This window comes from Hippopotamus amphibius, chromosome 12, assembly GCF_030028045.1.
Source record: "Hippopotamus amphibius kiboko isolate mHipAmp2 chromosome 12, mHipAmp2.hap2, whole genome shotgun sequence".
Taxonomy (NCBI): Eukaryota; Metazoa; Chordata; class Mammalia; order Artiodactyla; family Hippopotamidae; genus Hippopotamus; species Hippopotamus amphibius.
In genome coordinates this window covers 39,148,198-39,169,147 of record NC_080197.1, presented here as the reverse complement: position 1 = coordinate 39,169,147, position 20,950 = coordinate 39,148,198, and the positions used below count along the sequence as shown (strand labels likewise).

At 41.7% G+C, this 20,950-nt stretch overlaps 1 protein-coding gene across 10 annotated transcripts in view; it reads right to left on the bottom strand.

Annotated features, from left to right (window-relative positions):
* KIF16B (kinesin family member 16B) overlaps positions 1-20,950 on the bottom strand; it is a 291,849-nt gene that overhangs the window by 148,790 nt on the left and 122,109 nt on the right. For all 10 annotated transcript variants that reach the window (XR_009048392.1, XM_057701881.1, XM_057701879.1 and 7 more), the window contains 3 exons: positions 20,153-20,272; positions 19,225-19,276; positions 17,431-17,568 (listed from right to left, as the gene is read on the bottom strand). Coding sequence is in view for 9 of the 10 variants with exons in the window: in XM_057701881.1 (XP_057557864.1) it covers positions 17,431-17,568; positions 19,225-19,276; positions 20,153-20,272 (310 nt within the window). In the remaining variant the exon portion in view is untranslated. The remainder of the gene's footprint in view (positions 1-17,430; positions 17,569-19,224; positions 19,277-20,152; positions 20,273-20,950) is intronic.

Genomic DNA, 20,950 nt, shown 5'->3' with positions numbered 1-20,950 from the left:
ACAGGGCACATGACCTCTGGTTGACCACAGCCATCAGCCTCTCACGTGGGTACCAGCTCCACCTGGACCCTGCAGGTAATATCAATACCCCACGTGGCCGCTCTGGAGCTTCAGACCAGCACACCCACCTGCCTGTGTGACACACTGTGTCAGGTTCTCACAGGAGCTTCAAATTCAATACGGTTAAAACCTAACGGGTTTAGGTCATAACCACAGCGAGCAACCAAAGGGCTGGTTCTGGTGGTTGTCATTATTTAGCAGAAACAGAGTCAACGTGAGAAGGAAGACACAGTTTTGGGAGACTCAGAAGGGCAGCAATGGATATATTATCCACCCTACAATCTGTTTATCCCCCTTATATAAAACTGCATTTGTACAAGGGTGAGTCAAAAATTATCCACACTCTGGCTGTAGAATTTATTATAATTAACTTTTAAAAAGACAAATACATCATTTTTCAACATAATCTCCTTGCTTTTCAAGACACTTTGTCCATCTGTCAACAAGCTTTCGTATTCCCTCATTAAAAAATGTTTTAAGCTGAGCTAAAAGCCATGAATGAACCACTGTCTTCACTTCTTCATCAGAAGTGAATCCTCGTCCTCATAGGGCTGGTTGCCAGGGGCCAAACAGGTAAAAGTCCGATGGAGCAAGATCAGGACTATAGGGAGGATGCTTTAACACCTCAAAACAAAGTTTTTGCAGAGTGCCGACAGTGTGGGCAGAAGTGTGGGGATGTACACACCCTCAGACCACAAAAAACGAATCACCGCACGCTGTTCTTCTTTTGTGGAAATCACAGATGGGGCATCCATTTTTGCTCCCACCACAGTTACACATGAACCGATATAACACATTCATACCTGGACAGCAGTGACTGGGGAGACAGTAGCCTTGAATGGAAAGTGCTGATAAGACTGTGCAGCCAACAGAAGTTTTAACATAACCGGAGTGCAGATAATTTTTGACTCACCCTCATGTATTTCCCTATTATGGAATGGCACCCTTACCATAATGAAGAAAGGCATTCCACGTGCCTTTTATGACCAGGACTCAAAACTGTGCCACACAGAAAGTCAGAAGTGAAACAGCTATGCCCAGGATATGTGTATTTAATGCTCTTAAAGTGACATTAGAGATTAAGAAGGCAATCTCATTCGAGGTGTTAATTATATCTAATCCAATTCTTTTTTTTTTCTGTTAACCAAATGCCCAGTCATGCAAGTTTGAAATTGCTAAAATATGTTAATGGAAAAATAGGATAGTATTTCAGAGACATACTTCATATTGTATTAAATCACTGAAAATAATCTTTCCACCCATGGATTTGCATGAAATACACATAAAAATCCCTTTGAGGAGTTATGAAAGAAAATAAAACTACCCACGACCATTCCTTGTTCCTATCCAAATAACGTGTAAAAACCACCTGGCGCATAAAAGGAGCTCAGTTAAGGCTGGTTCCTTCTTGTTCCTCTGTCGTATTCCTTTACTGAACAAACCTACTGGCTTAAAAGATGTGCTTCCTTTTTACATTACACTGCTGTGCGCTCGTTCATTCAGCAAATACTGAATGAGCACTTGGCACACTGTGATGAGCACTGGAGGTGGGATACAGAGGTGAAGGAGTCACACACACACACACACACACACACACACACACACACACCCTGTCCTTACGGAGCTTGCACACAAGCAGGAGGGAAGAGGTTACTAACCTAACAACTCCACAAAGAAACACAAAGCTGCAACTGAAGGAGAGATACCCAGCCCCCAGGGTTGACTGCAAGGGAGGTTCAGGAAGGATGCCCTGAAGGAGATGGTGCTTAAGACAAGCTCTTAAGGGGGGGATGGAGGGGAGGTGGGGAACATATACAACAGTACCATGAAAGGAAAAGATGATGATGCTGATGGGTGATGAGTGATGGGAGACACAGCAGAGGAAACCAGGGAGAGCACTGCACAAGATGAGGCCTGAGAGAGAGGAGAGGGCAAAACATGGAGAGCCGCTCAGGATACAGTAAGGCATCTTGTATTTCATGTAGAGGCAACAGGAAGACCCTGATGGGCTTTGTGCAGCAGCAGCATCACACAATTAGACGTGAGTTTCAGGAAGATCATTTTTTCCTACTGGTTGAGGAATGAACCAGAGGGCAAGAGGAGATGTAGATAAGCAAGGTAGGAGACTCCTGCAGTGGTCCAGGTTGAAGATGATGGTGGCTCAGAACTGGGAGGGAGGGGTAAGAGGTCAGGAAACAAACAGATCCGGAAGATACTTAGGAGACAAGATCACTGGGGCTCATGATGATACAGGGACCAGGGAGGTGAGGAAAATGCTCCTGGGCTTTGCTGTAACTAGATGGATGGGGAGCTGTTCACACCGGCTAAGAACGCTGCAAAAGGACCAAAATCGGGTTGGGGGAGAAATCTTGAGTTGGGTTTTAGACATAATGAATTTGAGATGTATTTGGCAGATAGAAATGAGGCGTGAAGCTCCAGAAGAAAGGCCTGGGACACCTCTCTATCTGTCCATCTACCAACCTACCCACTTTCCTAACTACTCTCAATTATATACGTATATGTGTAAAATTTTTGATAATTTGGTGCTCCATGATGAGAAGATGTGCTGAAACACAGAATATTTTGTTTAAGATGCTCTCCTGATGTTGGCAAATATATTTTTGAAAGAACCCCTAGTTTTTATCAAGCATATTCTTTCAAATGATCAAAATGAAGAAATCTGGACTGTGGGAGGATTAAGAATAGATTATTAATGCCTTAGAGGACTGGGGCGGGGAGGGTGGGGGGGACTCGAGGTGGGGGGAGTCAAGGAAGGGAGGGAATACGGGGATATGTGTATAAAAACAGTTGATTGAACTTGGTGTACCCCCCCCCCAAAAATAATAAATAAATAAATAAATAAAAAGAATAGATTATTAAACCCAACGGTAACTCAAAATAATTTATAATGAGCTATATATCTCAAAAATAGACAGACTGACATACACACATATACATATATGTGTACATCTCTACCTAAGGTCTGTGCATATACACACATACATATATACACACACCCCTCTACAGACATTAGGTAGAGATGTATACATATATATGTGCGTATACGTGTGTGTGCATGAGAGTGTGGTATATATCTCTCTATATATTTGAGAGTCATCTCTAATAAAGGAAGCCAGGTGTGCGAAAATCACCTGAGAAGAGAACAGAGAAGAGGGTCCGACACTTAGCACCAAATACAGGAGGAGAACCTGCAAAGGAAGCAGAAGGGCATCAGAGGGAGAGAAGGAAAGCCTCAGGAGCACAGGAAGGCGTGGTGGAGGACACAATGATTCAGAGAGATCAGCTGAGATGAAAGGCTGGAAATGCCACAGGGGTGGTGGCACTGCGGTCACGGTGGCCTTGGCGTGGTCTAGAAGCCAAGCTGGAGGGGATGAGGAATGAGGGCGGGGTAAGGAAAAGCAGGTCTCCTGAGTGCGGACAACTCATTCAGGATGCCTGTGTACTCTGCTGTACACCTGACAGTAATGCAACACTGTGAGTCAACTGTATGCCAATGAGAAGAAGTCTGTGTATGACGAGAAAGACAGAGGTGGTAGCAGCTGGAGCAGGGGGCGGCGGGTGACGGACCCCATGGGATATTTTGTGATATTTTTCTTTAAAGGAGACTTGTGAGTATACTCAAAAAGCAAAAAGCTGAAAGGGCAAAGGCGATGAATACATGAATGAGGGTGACTGGCAGTGCAAGGCCTTTGGAAAAGACCCAGCTCCTGCGTCCTGCCTGACGGTCACCCCTCCGGGGGCTCAGCTTCCTCATCATGTCTTCCAAATCTTAAATTCTCCTTCACTATGAACTACTCCTTGATCTGAGGTTAATGTGATTAATCACAGCAGATGGACTTTCTGTGATGTACTTAATTTGTCATTTTTAGAGTATATCTAAACCTCCTTGAAACATATAACGGCATCTTTGAGATGACTTGAGAGCCTGTTAAATACTTGAGGACAGACAAATTCCAGATGGTCTCAAAAGGGGATGGAGAGGAAACAACATTATAAAAAGGTAGACAAAGACGCTTGGTAACAACAGAAAAAAGCTTTACTTAAGTGTCTGTAAACAAAACCACTGATTCTCTATTTTAATAATTTCAGGCACACTGAAAAAAATTAAACATGTAAATATTTCTAGTGATTTCTATGGAGTGTAGTGATAATCATTAATGTCACTATGAATTACAGTCCTCAAATTTCATGTGAGGTTTCCTAATTCTGCTACTGCACAAATAAATCAACTGTTTTAAATTAAATGTTGTCAAATGAATATCTCAGAGGTGAAGATGTTCGAATTATTTCATTCTGAGTTACCATTAATATGAACATACAAGACAACTGTATTCCCAAAAGGGCATGGTCCAATGTAGTAATATGAACTTACAGGCCAAAAAAGAGGGGGCCATTTGAATTTCTGTGTCAGGGCTCCAAATTCTTAATTTAATCATACATTAGAAAGCGCCTCCTCAGCCCCCGCCCCCAAACACACAGACAGGATATAACACATTGCTAAACCATGCTCATTTTAGATACATCAGTCAGAAAAGCAAAGCTCTGTCGGAAAAGTTTTCTGTAATGGTATCGCATGAGAGGTCAGGTAAGGTACAACAGGTGAAACTCTTATTTCATTTCCTAGTTCAAGCTAAAAGAAACTTGCTTTGTGTGTGATAAGCTTAAGTTATGTAAAAGGTCTTAAAAATTATTTATACTAAGTTATGATGATGGCACCATTTGCAGGCCCTGATGGAGTCTAATTTCCACTAACATATGCCAGTACTTAAGAATAGATTATGTAGTATGGTCTAGGGCCTTGGACTCTGGTGACACTGGCTTTTAAGACACTTGAAATATAGCAATTTTTCTCTATCTCAAAAATGGCTTTGGGCAGCGAGATGGGGAAGATTTAAGATCTGACACAGTGCTTGTGGTGGGTACCAAAATTTCACACTAATACTAACAGATTCAAACAGGTCATGTGGCTTGGGGCTGACAGTGGGCTCCGGTGAGTGACAGGTCCTCAGCACCAAGGGTAGCAGGTATAAAGCAGACCATCAGGTTGCCTGTTAGTATTTGTGTAGGATGTAAATGCATGTGACACCTTACCAAAAGCCACCTAGGCCCTGTCTTCTTCTTTTCAATGTTTATATTCAAATGTGGACTTGCAATTTCCTGCTTTAGATAAATCACTTAAACCCTCATTTACATTTGGAAAAGCAAAAAATTGCAAACTTAGATTCTGGGACTCTGGAGAAGAAAGAAAATTGATTTTCAATCTTTGTTATTGAGATTTCCAGCCAAATAATTGACAAGAATCATTTGGCCAACTGTGTGCAGGGGCTAAGTGTGGAGCTTTGCAAAATTTCAAGATGCTCCAGTCCCATCCCCCCAAAGAAATTTTTAGATGTGTGTGCATTGGTATGGGATGAGTGGGAGCTGAATTTTTAATTCTTAAAGCCTCAGGGGAGAAATAAAAAGAGGGTATGGAGTAGGTCTCATATCCTTCTGAAAGAAAATAGAGAAAGTATAAGAGATAATTAGAGGACGATTCCAGACAGTAGACAATAAAATGTTAAATTTTAAGGTACTGAATGGAAGGCATTACACTAATTGGTCAAACTTCTAGCACAATCGTCCCTCAGTATCCACAAAGGATGGTTCCAGGATGCCTAGCATTTGCATATAACCTACACACATCCTCCTTTACAGTTTAAATCATCCCTAGCTTTCTTATAATACCTAATATAATGTAAATGCTATGTAAATAGTTGTAAATACAATGCAAATGCTATGTAAGTAACTGCCAGAGCTTGGAAATTCAAGTTTTGCCATTTGGAACTTTCTGTAAGTTTTTCCCTGAATATTTTCAGTCTGCAGTGGTTGAATTCACGGGATGCAGAGCCACACACACAGAGGGCTGACTGTAACTTTCTTTCCATTCATACCTAGCAGTTCATATTCTTTGTTACCAACAATACTACTCATTCTGTTAGTAACAGTCTCAGCCCTTCAGTCTTGCCTCCCACAGGCTCCAAGCTGTCCACATCCTATCCTTCCCTCCAAATGCCTCCCCGTTCCCCCAGCCCTAAACACCAACAGTCTCCTGCTTTCATTAACTCCTTTCTTTTACGCTCACCCCAAGCCCCCCAGGGCTATACAGACACTGCACTGTCCCTCACCTCCACAGCCACATTACCGATTTCCTGAATGGTGAGCATCTTCCACAGCAAATTCACACCACCAGTCTGGGATCCGCGAGCCTTACAAAGCTGCAGAGATTCAGCAGCCAAGGCTACTTGATCTCCCGCTACTCCTGCCCCCGCCTCATCTGCTTTCCAGCCTTTAGATTATTCTTCACTAGGCACTTTGGTCCAAGTATATCTAAGTCACCTTTCTCCATGGACCATTACGGCAAACATATTCATTCCTTTTGGAACTCGGCTTTAGTAACGCTCTCCTTTTTCATCAGTCTGAAGCCGTGCTAGGGGAGAAGTTTTGGATCTGCCCGAGATGGGACAGCACCCTCCACCTGCCTTTCCCCCTGAACGCAGCTAAGCCTGATGGTCTGGACAGAACACAGGCAGCAGCTACTTGAGGGCCTGAAAACAAACAGAAACAGGTGGGCTGAAGGAGACCAGAACTTAAAGCACCACTGAACCAATGATGAATTTACCATTGTTTTCCTCCAGTGTCCCCAGCTTCGTCTGCGAGGAAACCCAAAAGTTGACATCAGTGCAAAAGAGAGAACTCCAGGAGAAGCTTCTAGTTCTGGTTCCAGGAGGACAGAGAGGTCCCCCAGCAGCAACAGGGGCAGCAGCAGGGGGCCCACAGGTGTCTCAACCTGGGAGGGAGGGGACTATCGCTCTCCAATCACAGGCTCTGTGGACCCAGGAGGGTGGGGCGGACCCTGGTTGCTTTATTGTTCTTCTCTCTGTCCTCTCACTGCTCAGCCGGACATGGGCACAAGCATGGGGAGAACGCGAAAGAATGGTATAAATAAAGCTCCGGATTACTAGCTGGAGGGCAGAAAAGGAAAGACCCAAGGAACCAGAAAGGACTTGGGAGATGGTGCAGAGGGAGAAGTTCAGGAAGGCAACCTCAGGGAATTGCTAATGAATTCCTGGGGCACCCCCAACAGTGCACGCATGGAGCTGACCCCCAGCAGCACACAGAGACTTTGAGAATTAAACTGAGGACAGACCACTGCTCAGGTCCCAGGCTGGCCGCTGGATGGTACACACGTGGGACAGACTGGAATAGGACCGCAAAGGCTTTGAAAACTGAATGGGCCATGGAACTAGAATCGTGACCCACAGACTGATTCTCACTTATGGTCTAAATGTGACCAGGTCAACTGCCTGCTAAAACAAACAGGCAAAAATCAACATTTCCCATAGGATTTAAACAAGACCCTGAGTCTTACAATGTAATATAAAAATGTCCAAAATACAATTCAATTTTACTCAGTACACAAAGAACTGGAAAAATCTCAACTTGCATGGCAAAACACAAACAACAGACGCTAATGCTGAGATCACAGAGATGTTGTACTTATTTGATAAAGATTTAGAATAAGCTATTATAAAAATTTTCAAACAATGTATCCTATAGGTTGCCCTGAGAAATGTGTGTGAGGGGGTGGAGTGGGGTCAGAGGAGGATGCCACGATGAAGCAAGATAAGCAAAAAATGTTAATAATTATTGAAACTGGGTGACGGGTACATGGAGGTTAATTATAATATTCTGTATTTTGCATATGTTAGAAATCTTTCATAATAAAAAAATCTTTTAGTTTTCTATATCAAATGACTTACAAATAAAAATGATGGGCCCTGAAAAAAAAAAAAAGAGTTCAAACATGGGTGAACACTCTTTGAAGGTAAGAAGTTTCAACAAAGAAATAAAGTATATAAAGAAGAATCAAATATTACAACTGAAAAATACAGTAATCAAAGTTTTTTAAAACTCACTGGATGTGCTCAATAGACTGGAGATGACAGAGGAAAAAAATCAGTGGACATGAGGACAGATAACTGAAATGATCTCATCTGAAAAGCAAAGAGGAAGAAAGTTTACAGAAAGGTAAAAATAACTAAATAGAGCCTCAGAGATCTGTGGGACAAAACTAAAACATTTAACATTCATGTAACCAGAGTCCCAGAAAGAGAAGAGAAATAGTGCAGAAAACCATTTTTTAAACAAATAATGGCTGAGAACTTCCCAAATCTGGAGAAAGACAGAAACATACAGATTCAAGAAGCCCGTTAAACACCAAACAGGTAAACCCCAAGAAATCCATGCCAAGACACACCGTAAAGTCACCCTATGAGGACATCAAGCTGAAAATGAAACTTAAAAAGGACTGAGAGATCACAAAAAATAGATGTAATGGTTCTAACAAGAGAGGAAAGGGGTTTAAGAGACTGACAAGTGGTTGTCTCCCGTGCCAAAGTCTGCGGCAAGAATGTGTGGTTAGCCTTGGTCCTCATACTGACATGTTCTGGTACAGGTGCATCTAGATCGCTGGGCCCATTCCCCAGATTTTCTGATTCTGCGAGTCAAGGATGGGGCCTGGGAATTTGCATTTTGAAAGGCTCCCAGGTAATGCTGGCATTGCTGACCTGGGGACACCACTGGCTTTGGGTACAGTCTTTAAGAATAGTTAGGGCTCTGACACTCAACAGTCTCTGTTGAGTGAATTATCCATGTGCAAGTGACAGGTGGCAGTTTTGCAGGTCTCAAATTTAAGGAAGAAATCTAATGAGTGCTTAAGGGCAAGTGCGGGTAAGTTAAATGGGAGATTAGACACTGGGATCTGTGGCTCTTTGTAAAGGGTGCAAGGTCTCTTCTGTTCACTAGACATCTTGGCTAAACTGCTGGAAAATCGATTTCCCTTTCTAGTTCCACTAAAATTATTTTTTAATTTGTCACTGAACAACTCATAGCAGCCCTTCAGCAGAAGAAAATTTTATCAAAGGCTTCTCAGCTCCACTCTCTAGACAATCACCTGTTCCCTCTAAGTGCCTGAATAGATGCAAATATACTTTGGCACTGGGGTATGATACATTCAAAGGCACCTGAGCGTAAATTCCCCAGATGGAGTCCCTACACCACGTCTAACAAGAGAGAGGAGAGTTCAATGGCTCTGCCACAGCAGCAAGACCAAAGGAGTCCACTGACACTGAATGGAAAAATTAATTATCTTTAGCAACTATCAGCTTGAAAATAACATGTGAGAGTAAAAAGAAAAAATAATAGTAATTAAAATAAAATAGTTCCTAGCAATTACACGGAAAGGTTGAAATACATTTTAATAACTCATTTGATTTTTATACATTTCATATTAAATATACGAAAAAAAATGGAAAAAAGAAAAATCTAAGCTCTGAGACTGCCAAAAACAGCTCACGGCCTACAGACAAGACACCATGGTCAATGCATACTTTCCTCTCTAGCAAAGGCCCCCTCTTTCTATGAAATCTTTCTATGGAATCATTCTATAGAATCATGAGAGTGAGGGAAACGACACTTCAGAGAACACACCCACTGAAAAGCATGGTTAGCATGGCTAGAATACACCCCCTGAATGCGGCAAATCCAAGGCACTGTTCTGGAAGAACCCAAAAAGAGGAGAAAAGCTTTAGTTGCCAGGCTTTAGACAACTTACATTACAGGTGTCAGCACATTTAATTCTCACAGTAGTAGCAAATGCTTTTCTTTTTAGTGACTTTACCAGATGAAAACATTCCTGTAATTTAAGGCAGAGGAAGTACTATTTATGCAATCTAAAAGAAGTTAAAGCAGTTAACTGATACAGGTAAAAAATTTCCCCTGCAAAGGTGACAATCTGCTAAACACAGATAAATCTCCTATTAGTTGACATTCACAAGTGTCTTAAGTGATTTTTATAAGGAAGTGGTAATTACTAATGTGCTTTTTAATGGCACAGCCTAACTAACACATTTGCAAATGAGTACTAATTTACTAATGAAAAGAAACATTTAAATACCAAGTATCAGCAATATACTGGCTGGAGACAGGCAGCAAAAAGATAAGAAGCTGATGGCGAACCAGGAATCCAATCGAATACGGAGTTAATCCCAGTTAATCCGCTGAGGTCATGTTATATTGTAACATCCACATTCTCTGTTCTTGATACCTTTACTTAAAAATGGTTTCATGGTAAAAGTCAAGGTATACTACCGACTGTAAAATAGATAGCCAGTGGGAAGTTGCTGTATAACAAAGGGCGATCAACTCGATGATGGGTGATGCCTTATAGGGCCAGGACGGGGAGGGTGGGTCGCGGGAGGGAGGGGATATGGGGATATGTGTATAAATACAGCTGATTGACTTTGGTGTACCTCATAAGCTGGTACAAGAGTGTAAAGCAATTATATTCCAATAAAGAGCTTAAAAAAAAAGTCAAGGTAGCTTTTGGTGTATGAATATGCTGCTTTTTTTTATCTTGTTTCCCTATTATTATTATGTTTTAATAAACTGCAGATACATGTTGGGTTTTGGGGGCTTTTTTTGGTTTAGTCTTTTTTTTTTTTTTTAATAAAATCTTACAGATATAGTGGAACATCCTCCTATATCCCTGCCTGATCAAGCCCCTCCCCACTTCTTCTCCAATGGTTAACACTATTCTAAAGTAGGCATGTGTCCATATGATTCAGCAATCCCACTCCTGGGCATATACCCAGACAAAACCATAATTCAAAAAGATACATGCACCCTTATATTCACAGCAGCACTAGTTACAATAGCCAAGACATGCAAACAACCTAAATGTCCATCGAAAGACAAATGAATAAAGAAGATGTGGTATATTTATACAATAGAACACTACTCAATAAAAGGAATGAAATAATGCCATTTGCAGCTACATGGATGGATGTAGAGAAAGAGAAAGATAAATCCCATATGACATCACTTACATGTGGGACCTAAAATATGACACAAATGAACATATCTACAAAACAAAAAAAGACTCACAGACATAGAGAACAGACTTGTGGTTGCCAAAGGGGAGGGAGGATGGGAGAGGGAAGGACTGGGGAGTTTGGGATTAGCAGATGCAAACTACTATATACAAAATGGATAAACAAGGTCCAACTGTATAGCACAAGGAACTATATTCAATACCATGTGATAAACCATAATGGAAAAGAATGTGGAAAAGAAAATATATATGTATACCTGAGTCACTCTGCTGTACAGCAGAAATTAAATGCAACATTGTAAATCAACTTTACTTCAATAAAATTTTTTTTAAAGTAGGCATGTGTAAGTCCCATTCACATCTTTTTATTTTTGCTACATATTTTTGTAACCACAAACAATATATCACATTATTCTCTGCTTAAAAAACAGTTCTCACTTTAGTAATCCTCAAAAATCAAGAAAATTTAAGTAGAGAATTCTAACGCTCAATTCCTGAAGAACTTTACCTGTTTTTCCCTTTGTGGGATTTTCCAGTTTTAAAGTGTGTAGATTAAAAAAAACAATGTTACCATCTTGCTTCTCTCATGTAATGCCTTGGAACACCAAATTGATTTACATTTCACTGCCCTATGACCTGCTATGACATGTATAAACAGTGCACTGTATTTTAATGCTTTAGCATTTTTCTGACACTGACAAAGCTGCTGGGCAGGATTCCAGAGGAACTGGACCCCATCGGTCTAAAAACCATGGCACAATTAAGAGTCTCCTGCAGGGGAAGACAATTTTGATGATTAACCTTGAATGACAATTAGGACTACCAGTTTCTTAGGTGAAGTCACATTTTCAATACAAAGATTAAAAATTTAGCTCCAGCCATCCCTAATTTGAATAGGCATATTTTTCAAATGGACTTTAAAAGTTTAAGATAAAAAACCACTCAATTAAAAATACTGCAGGGACTTCCCTGGTGCTGCAGTGGTTAAGAATCCACCTGCCAATTCAGGGGACATGGGTTCGATCCCTGGCCCGGGAAGATTCCACATGCCACGGAGCAACTAAGCCCACACACCACAACTACTAAGCCTGCGCTCTAGAGCCCACGAGCCGCAACTACTGAGCCCATATGCTGCAACTACTGAAGCCCGTGCATCTAGAGCCTGTGCTCAGCAACAAGAGAAGCCACCGCAATGAAAAGCCCACATGCAGCAATGAAGAGTAACCCCCGCTCACCATAACTAGAGAAAGCCTGAGCAGCAATGAAGACCCAATGCAGCAAAAATAAATAAAAATTTTTAAAAAATAAAAATACTGCACGGGAGATACAGTTATTATTTATCTATCATGCCTCAATCCACAAGAGAATTAGAGACACAACCATCGCTACATAAGCAGATGGCAATGGAATGACAAGCAATTTCTCTTATTAAATAAATTAACTAATAATTTTTGAGGGTGATGGAAGGACAACCCAACATTAAATATTAAATTCTAGGAGGTTCCTACATTAAACAATACATGCTCTAAAAGTTTCTTTTTCATTATGCAGTTTGGACTCATGTTCTCACCAAAACATGCCACATAACAGCTACCAGGAAAACCCACAAGAGATGTGGCAGGAGCAGTGGTCACCGGAATCCACTCGACAGCCTTCTCAGTGGCCAGCAGCCAGGACTGTGGGTGCTGTAAGTTCCAGAAGCACCAGAGAAACATGGCTGGAGCAGGCAGTGCACAGGCAGGAAGCAGTCTGACGGCTGCACAACACAGCTAGGTAGACCCAGCAGTTGATACTGACATTCATGGGCTACTTGTGATTCAAGCACTGCTTATGCTAAAGAACGTCCCCAAATTAACCCCAGCTGTCACTCTTTCTCTAACTTCCTATGAGTGATTCCACAGACACACAGGCTTCTTAGGGGTATTTGGAAGAACAATGCACAAGAATCAGAAGACCTGGAATCTACACACTGAATTCTTTGGGCCTCACTTTCCCATACGGTTTTAAATTAATATCTTCAAAGGTCCTTTGTGCTTGAAATAATCAAAACAGATTATTATAATAGAACATATATATATACATATATATGAAAGGGTTTTTTCCTTTCCATTTTTGAACAGTTAATGTATTCAGCTACTTTCAGAATTCTACATACATGAATAAATACAGTTCAACAAGCACATAAATTAAAAGTCTTCCAAGTTTTATTGGAGGAAATAGATGAAAATTAAAATATGAGAAGAGGCATACTGAATAAACATAAATTCCAAAATGGAAATATATTTTTTAAAATGTGAACAAATCAAATGAAATTAGAATCTAACTCCTCAAAGGATATTTTAAGGATTCTAAAACTTCTTTGAAAAAAATTAATAGGCATGAATAGCAAAAACCACTCAGAGAAGAACAGAAATTAAAGTATATTATAACACAACAAGCATTAAAACTGTGATACAGGCACAAAAGTAGAAATACAGAGTACTGGAACAAAGCAGAAAGCAAGAAATAGAAACAGTATTTTGCGTGACTTTTTTTTTTTTTTTTTTGATAAGTAAGTTTCATCAAAAGGGAGATGGTGGGAAGGTTATGATAATAGTATACCAATATAGGGGAAAATTAAATTAGATCTACACTTTATATACCAGTGAACCCCAGATGTATTGAATACTTCAAAATGAATTCCAGAGTTCTACTCATGTGTTAACAATGATATTGAAAACTAGTACAAGGCACTTACAAAATCCTGCAAAAATAAACACAGTCATCATCATAAGGTCACCTCCCTCTGACCTGAGGGAGACACAGCCAGTACAGAGATCTCTGCTGGACCAAGAGACATGTCTCTTGCCTCTCATCATGACCCCTACACCTGCCCCCGCTGCCTGAAGAGGCAGCAGCAGGACCCCCACCTGAGGTCCTAAGAGAGGACAGACAGGTGGTTTGGCTGTGGTCCAGATCGAGTTACAAAGTTCACTTGCGGGGTCATGTGTCAACTGTCTACCCTCCAATTACACCTGTTGTTCACACAAGGGCCTCTGGGTTTCCAGGCAGGGACTGCCACTGCAGAGCCTTATAGAGGGACCTCTTGTCTGCCGGTCAATTACAGTGACTTTCTGGGCTCAGGGCAGAGGCAGCTTCTTATCATGATTAATACTGCTGCCTGGCAATAATCAGATTCTCCATCCTTATTGCCAGAGCTTTTGTCCTGAATGCAAAAAAGCAGGGAATACTGCTTTGGTAATGATCACTGGGTGCTCACTGTGTCCTTTGTTTGGGCTAATCACCTGCTACCACTGACCTCTGGCCTTCCTGGCCAGATCCAGGGCACCAGATGTCTCCAAACCTCAACTAACCCTGAAACTGAAAAAAACTAAGAGTGAAAAACTGATGGAGACATCAATGCATGGATGGTTGGGTGGGTGGATGACTTGGAGATGGTACATGGGTGGATGCTCCATTAGTTGCTTTCAGAACGTCTTTGATGGACTCTACCCACCTCCTATAAAAGCATGATCACCCTGGTCCATGCTACTGTCTTTTGTTTCTGAGATAACTCCTTGCAACTGATTTCTGGTATGACTTCACTAACACCAATAAACTACATGCTTTCCAGTCCTCATCTGTCCAATTCCTATGTCACAGCAGATACAATATTATAGAATGTAAGCATGAAAAACTGTAATTATAAAAACTATGTATAATATATCAAAAAGGGCTTAAGATATAATGTCAACTTCTTTCTTTCCTTTCTTCTTGCACAGGTCAGTACAAAAGCCATTAGACAGGGCTGGACGAAGTAAGCATCAGGGTGGGAATGGAAGGAAGTTTGGGCATGAGGTGAGGAAAGTGTCTGCACTAGGAGGAGGGTCAGGGAAGAAGTGGCCCAGCACGCGGTGTCACAGCCTGAGCAGGAAGAGAAGGGTCCCCGAATGAGGAGGGGACAGAAGTGACAGGATGCTGGTTACATAACGGGAGTCAAGTTCATCCCTGTCAGAAAAGGGGCTACAAATAAGAAAAGGGAGAAAACTAGAAAGAATTCTATGGTACTGGGTTAGAATTAGAGGTACTGGTGTGAGCTCCTGGTTAACAACATAGATACTGAAATATAGATATTTCCATATACCAATACAAACAGATACAGAAGATAGCTGTAAATGTTCCACACACACACACACACACTTTCCCTAACTCTGCAGACTGACAGGACCTGTGAGCAGCAACACTTCAACAGCAACTTAGCACATCTAGTGCCCTGATCTTGGTTTCTAAATTCCATTTGCTAAAAGGAAATAGGGCTCCTTGGAGAACTGGCTGACTCCAGAGAAGTAAAAGATGAGCCTGGAATGCCTTGTTCTGTCAGAAAGAAAGGAAGTAATCACAGACAACAGGGACAAACCAAAAGAACACAATAACCCACTGGCCAAATCTGGGACAATTTGGGCATCAAAATGAGCAATGATAGAAATGGACCAAAACCTATGAAATAGCAAGACATGATACTGCTGATTTATGTATAAAACAGATAACTAACAAGAACCTACTGTAGAGCACAGGGAACTCCACTCCATGCTCTGTGGTGACTTAAATGGGAAGGAAATCTAAAAAAGAGTGGATATATGTATACGTATAACTGATTCACTTTGCTGTATAGCAGAAATTAACACAATATTGTAAAGCAACCATATGCCAATAAAAATTTTAGTAAATAAATAAATGGTAAGAAAAGAAAGCTCTTTCTTACAGTAAAAAGCCAACTAGGGACTTCCCTGGTGGTCCAGTGGGTAAGACTGCGCTCCCAATGCAGGGGGCCCAGGTTTGATCCCTGATCAGGGAACTAGATCCTGCATGCTGCAACTAAGAGTCCACATGCCACAACTAAAGATCCTGCATGCCACAACGAAGACCCCACATGCTGCAACTAAGACCCAGCACAGCCTAAATAAATAAATAAATATTTTTTTAAAAAGCCGACTAATAAGTGTAGAAGGAAGAAAATCACCACATGGCAGCCATCAGAATAATAATTAAATCAGAGCTCCCCCACCCCCACCCCACAAGAAAAACCCAATGGATTCTAAAACTAGTGGATGAAAGTATGCTAAAGAATAGAATATTTACAATCCCAAAGTACCTTCCCAATATCCTCGTTAATAAGGAAGGGCAAAAAGATTAACTTCACAGTGAAGAAGCCTAGCACGCCGCATCTTAATTAAATGATCAAAGTGAGCATCCTCAGGAATGGGACAAATAAAAACCATGTAACAAGACATGAGAAAAACACAGCATCATTTCTCTGACATTCCTGTCAAAGAATGACATTATTCTAATCATGAGGAAGCATTAGATAAATTCTCCATTTTGTAGAAGAATGCAGGAGGACATTCCAGAGCATATCTGACCTGCAGTTTTCAAAACTGTCAAAGTCATAAAAGTCAAGGAAAGACCACGGGACATTTCCAGCCTGAAGGAGACTAGAGGCATGGCAACCAAATGCAACATGATCCTGGACTGAATAATGGACACTGCTGGGACCAATGGCCAAAACTGCAGGGGGTCTGAAATCAGGTGGTAGGCATGCATTTTTTACTTTCTTAATTTGGATGGCTGCACTGTAATTACATAGGAGAATGCCATTTTTCAAAGGAAATACACACTGAAGTATTCAGGGATGCTGGAGCATCATGTGAGCAACTTACTCTCAACTATCCTGAAATTAAAAAGTTCTTGCAAATATTCTATAATACTGAAATTATTCCAAAAGAAAAAAAGATATGATACCAGATCCTGTATTTATGTTATAATTATAACTATTCATAAAAAGAATACAAACAAGGTAATAAAATTATTAAAAGAGGGAATTCCCTAATGGTCCAGTGGGTAAGACTCCACACTCCCATTGCAGGGGGTCCGGTTCAATCCCTGGTCAGGGAACTAGATCCTGCATGCTGCAACGAAGAAGCCGGTGTGCCACACCTAAAAAATCCCACATGCTGCAACGAAGATCCTGCACGCCACAACTAATATCCAGCACAGCCAAAATAAATAAATAAACAAATAGATAAATAACTAATTTTTTAAAAAACTGTACTAAGAAATATAAATTAACCATATTAAAAAAAAATTATTAAAAGAGCCAATGTGTTAAGGATTTGCACCTGAAGGGCACTTTTTTAACTTAACAAACTCCTTTAAAGTCATATTTCCATAACAGCAGTAACTTTTAAGCCACTACATAGATGCTTAATTCAACAAGTCAATGGGCATTTAATAAAGAAGTCCTCCAGTAAGAGAAAAACACCCTAAATAAAGCAAATAGTCCTCATCCTTTTCACACTCAGACAGTAATTAATTCTAAGATGCACATGTTCGCCCATCACCCAGCCGACACACACAGAGAACTCAGAGACAAAAGCTGATACCTTGATTGAGGTGCGTGGCCTCCGCGATCTGAACACCATTCACAGAGCACTGGGACCCACTCAGGGGGATCAGTGTCACCGTCCCCCCGACATTCTCAAAGATGCAGTGCTCACTCTCCAAGTCGAGGCCGTGAAGAACTGAGATGGGAAAACAGAGGAAGACAAGATTTCCTTTGGTACCTAGTGCAATGATTCCCCACCTTCATTTATTTTCTCATATTGAATATTCTTTCTTTTCCATACAAAACTGTGAGGTGAACATTTACGCTCAGTGAGAAAACTGAACTTCAGGAGTTCATGGCATCAACTGACAGAAGCATCCCTTGAGTGTTACTCAACGGGTCTGGACGTCACTGCATAAAGGAGTAAATTCTCGCACGTTAATTTATTTCACCTTCAGCGAGAAAATAGTTGAGTAACTTGTCTTAACTGAATACCACTGAGTCATTCTGCTTGAGTCTAAATAACTTTGCTCCTCCAGTTACCCAAAGGTCACAGTAAAATGGAAGGGATAAAAGGACCCCATGGTTCCAGGACTTATCGTGACCGCCACACTTCCTGACACTGCATTCCAGGAGCACAAGCCAAAGGTCAAAGGTGAATGTGGCAGGATCCTGGAAGGCCCAAGGAAGGCTACAGAGGTCCTGAGATGACTCCGCCGTGGCCTGTGCCGATTCTGAGAGAACCTGACCTCCACAGACCTCTCAGAGCACGTGGCTGCTAAGGGCGACCCGCCCGTCCGACCACCCTGAGCTGCCCATGTGGGATGAGTGGCCCGGCTCGGAGGTGAACGCTGGTCACACCAGCCTACGTGGTTTCAGGCACAGTTCTCGGCCAGCTTCTCAGGAGCACAAGCCAAACAGCTCCCGCTGCCCTCCGCAGAGCTGCACTGCTGAACCTTTCTGTTCACAGGAAACACATGTTCTTAGCACGTACCATCATTTATAACAAACCCAAAGGTCACACGTATCGATAATTTAACGGAGAGAGAGAGGAAGAGGCCTGACGCCCAGTTCCACCTAAAAACAGCTGAACCCAAGGACTTGCAGGAACTGGTTTCCAGCTCCCTCAGATTCACAATAAATAGTAAATACATGTAGGAATACGGGAGTTCTGTCCTGATTGATAGGTTACACTTCGCAAGAAAGTAAGTTCATCACCAGCAATCCTAAAACCAGCTGAGAATATATAATTCTTCCCCTGCCAATCCCCACCTTGCCACACACACACACACACGCACGCACACACTCTCTACCATCACAGGCATTCCCTAAGTTATGCTATAAAGCCTGACAAGACCTCACTGGGCTCAGGGGCTGAATCACCGGTTATTAGGGTACCTTGCAAAGACTTGGGGAAAGCCAGGAAGTCGTGCTCCGTGTGTGTGGATGCTGTGTATGTGTGTATCCTACTTTCTGTCCTCATCTTCGCACAGGTAAGTGTTGACTGGGAAGGATTTCCCATTAAAGGGTCTTATATCTTTTATCTGTACCTGTTAGCATACTTCCACTGTGACAAGAGTAGAGTGATTTAAACTACAGTGCACTTGAAAGACATGACTGGGGTGGGGGGGGGGCACAGGTGCAGTCCCATTTTATCCAATAAACTAACTGTTCTGTGCTAGTCCTTTGAACTGAGTTCAAAATTACATAAATACACATTCTGATCAATGTTGTATTTGGAACATTTTCTTTTTTTTATAATTACTTCCATGTCATTCATTCAAAAGAAAGTTCTTCATTGACCGATTTCTTAAAAAATCATTAGGAAGAGGAAATTGATAAAGATCCTCACCAATATCTTGTTCTGTCGAAGCATCTTCTCTACCGACATATGTCTGACCTTCCTGGGAGAAAAGTCAAGCAAAATTTATTAGTAAGAACATGAGGAACGATCTGTTTCTCCCTCTTCCACTGATGCCCAAGCAACCTGGTGACGGATGGGTGAGCTCTGGCCCTGGGCAGGCCATAGCCTCAGTGCAACTGGAGTCCACTGAGGCTCTATAACAACAGCCTGCGGTGTCCGGAAAGGGACAGGGCTCCTGAGGCTCAGGGCTCGACAAAGGTTGGGCTCCTGTTTTGGCATCAATAATCTGCCTGTGACAGCAATCTCACTGATGGTCCTGATCCTCTCTGACAAGTCTCTCCTCCAGTGGCCAGGGTTTCTTTGTGTCTAAAGATATGGTTTAGGGGAGCCTGCAAAGCACAAGTGCAATACTGTCCTCATTTTAAGTCACAAAGCAGAGAGAAGATACTAAAGTCAAGGTTACAGAGGCCACCACTAATACTGATGTGGAAATTCTGCTCTCTTGACTGGGATACCCTGTTTGGGATCAGGCCCAATGATGTAGGTGGGAGACACACCTTTATAATTAACACAAGGAACCAGGAAACTGTACACACGACAAATCCCAGTTCAGGTGCTGGCAACTTTTCTTCCTCAGCTCCGTCTGCCTTTTGTTCCTTACCTCCCTCTTACTGATTCTACAAATTAAAAGGCAAAGGGAATGGATCTTCATTTAGCTTTAGGACTACATAAAACGGGAATTGCTAATACCACAGAATCCCAATGAACTGCTGAGAATCCCCAAAGGGCTCAAGGATTTGTTGTCTATTATTTACTGTCATAGCTGCATTCGTGGACACGGAGTATTATAAACCTTGCCAGTGTCCACAGGGAAAGCTGAAACCAAAATGAAAATGTTCCAGGTAAGCAGTTCTACCTTCAAGTGGTATAAGATGATGCCCGTGCTCAGAAGGTCGTCATCAATGCCAATCAAATGGGGCAGCTCGGAATCCAAAACAACCCCAATCCCTTCTTTCCTCAGGGCCAGAGTCTGTTCCTGAAATTAGGAGGGAAAGAAAAGGAAAAGGTTACTTTGGGGAAAGAAAACTTCATATTAGGTGCTCTTTAGAGTGTTAAAATGAGCGATGTTCTATTTCTCACCAAAAAAACTGCAAGAAAAATGAATCGTAAACTTCACGTTGAAACCCTGGCATATGATGGGCAAAGTGAGCTTGGAACATATAAAAAGCTCATAAAATGAATTAAATGTATTGCCTGATAAAGATTCATATATATATATATATATATATGTGTGTGTGTATGTATATGAATACACACATGCACACTCACATATATATATGTAGCTAAGGTCAAGCCCTTGCCTTCTTTAGGAAAGGTTCTAGGACCACTCAACCAGAAAGCAATCTTTCTCCCTCTTCAGAACCTTTATTTCACTTAATACCTAGATGTCTCCTGACTTGTTGGTTCTTCTTTCCAGTTACAAGGTTCAAACTGCACATGTCCCTGAAAGCAACCCTTTCCTGTGTATCAGCTACCGTGCACCACAGGTACCTGATCCGCTGTGCCCTGTACCACCTTCTACCCCCCGATCATTCCCACCTACACACAAATCTGTGACAGAGCTCCTACCACCCGCTGCCACTACCTCCCTGGCCCTGCATCTCCCTCCAGCTACCACCAATTTCTCTGTGCCCCTTTAGAGAAAACCACCTCC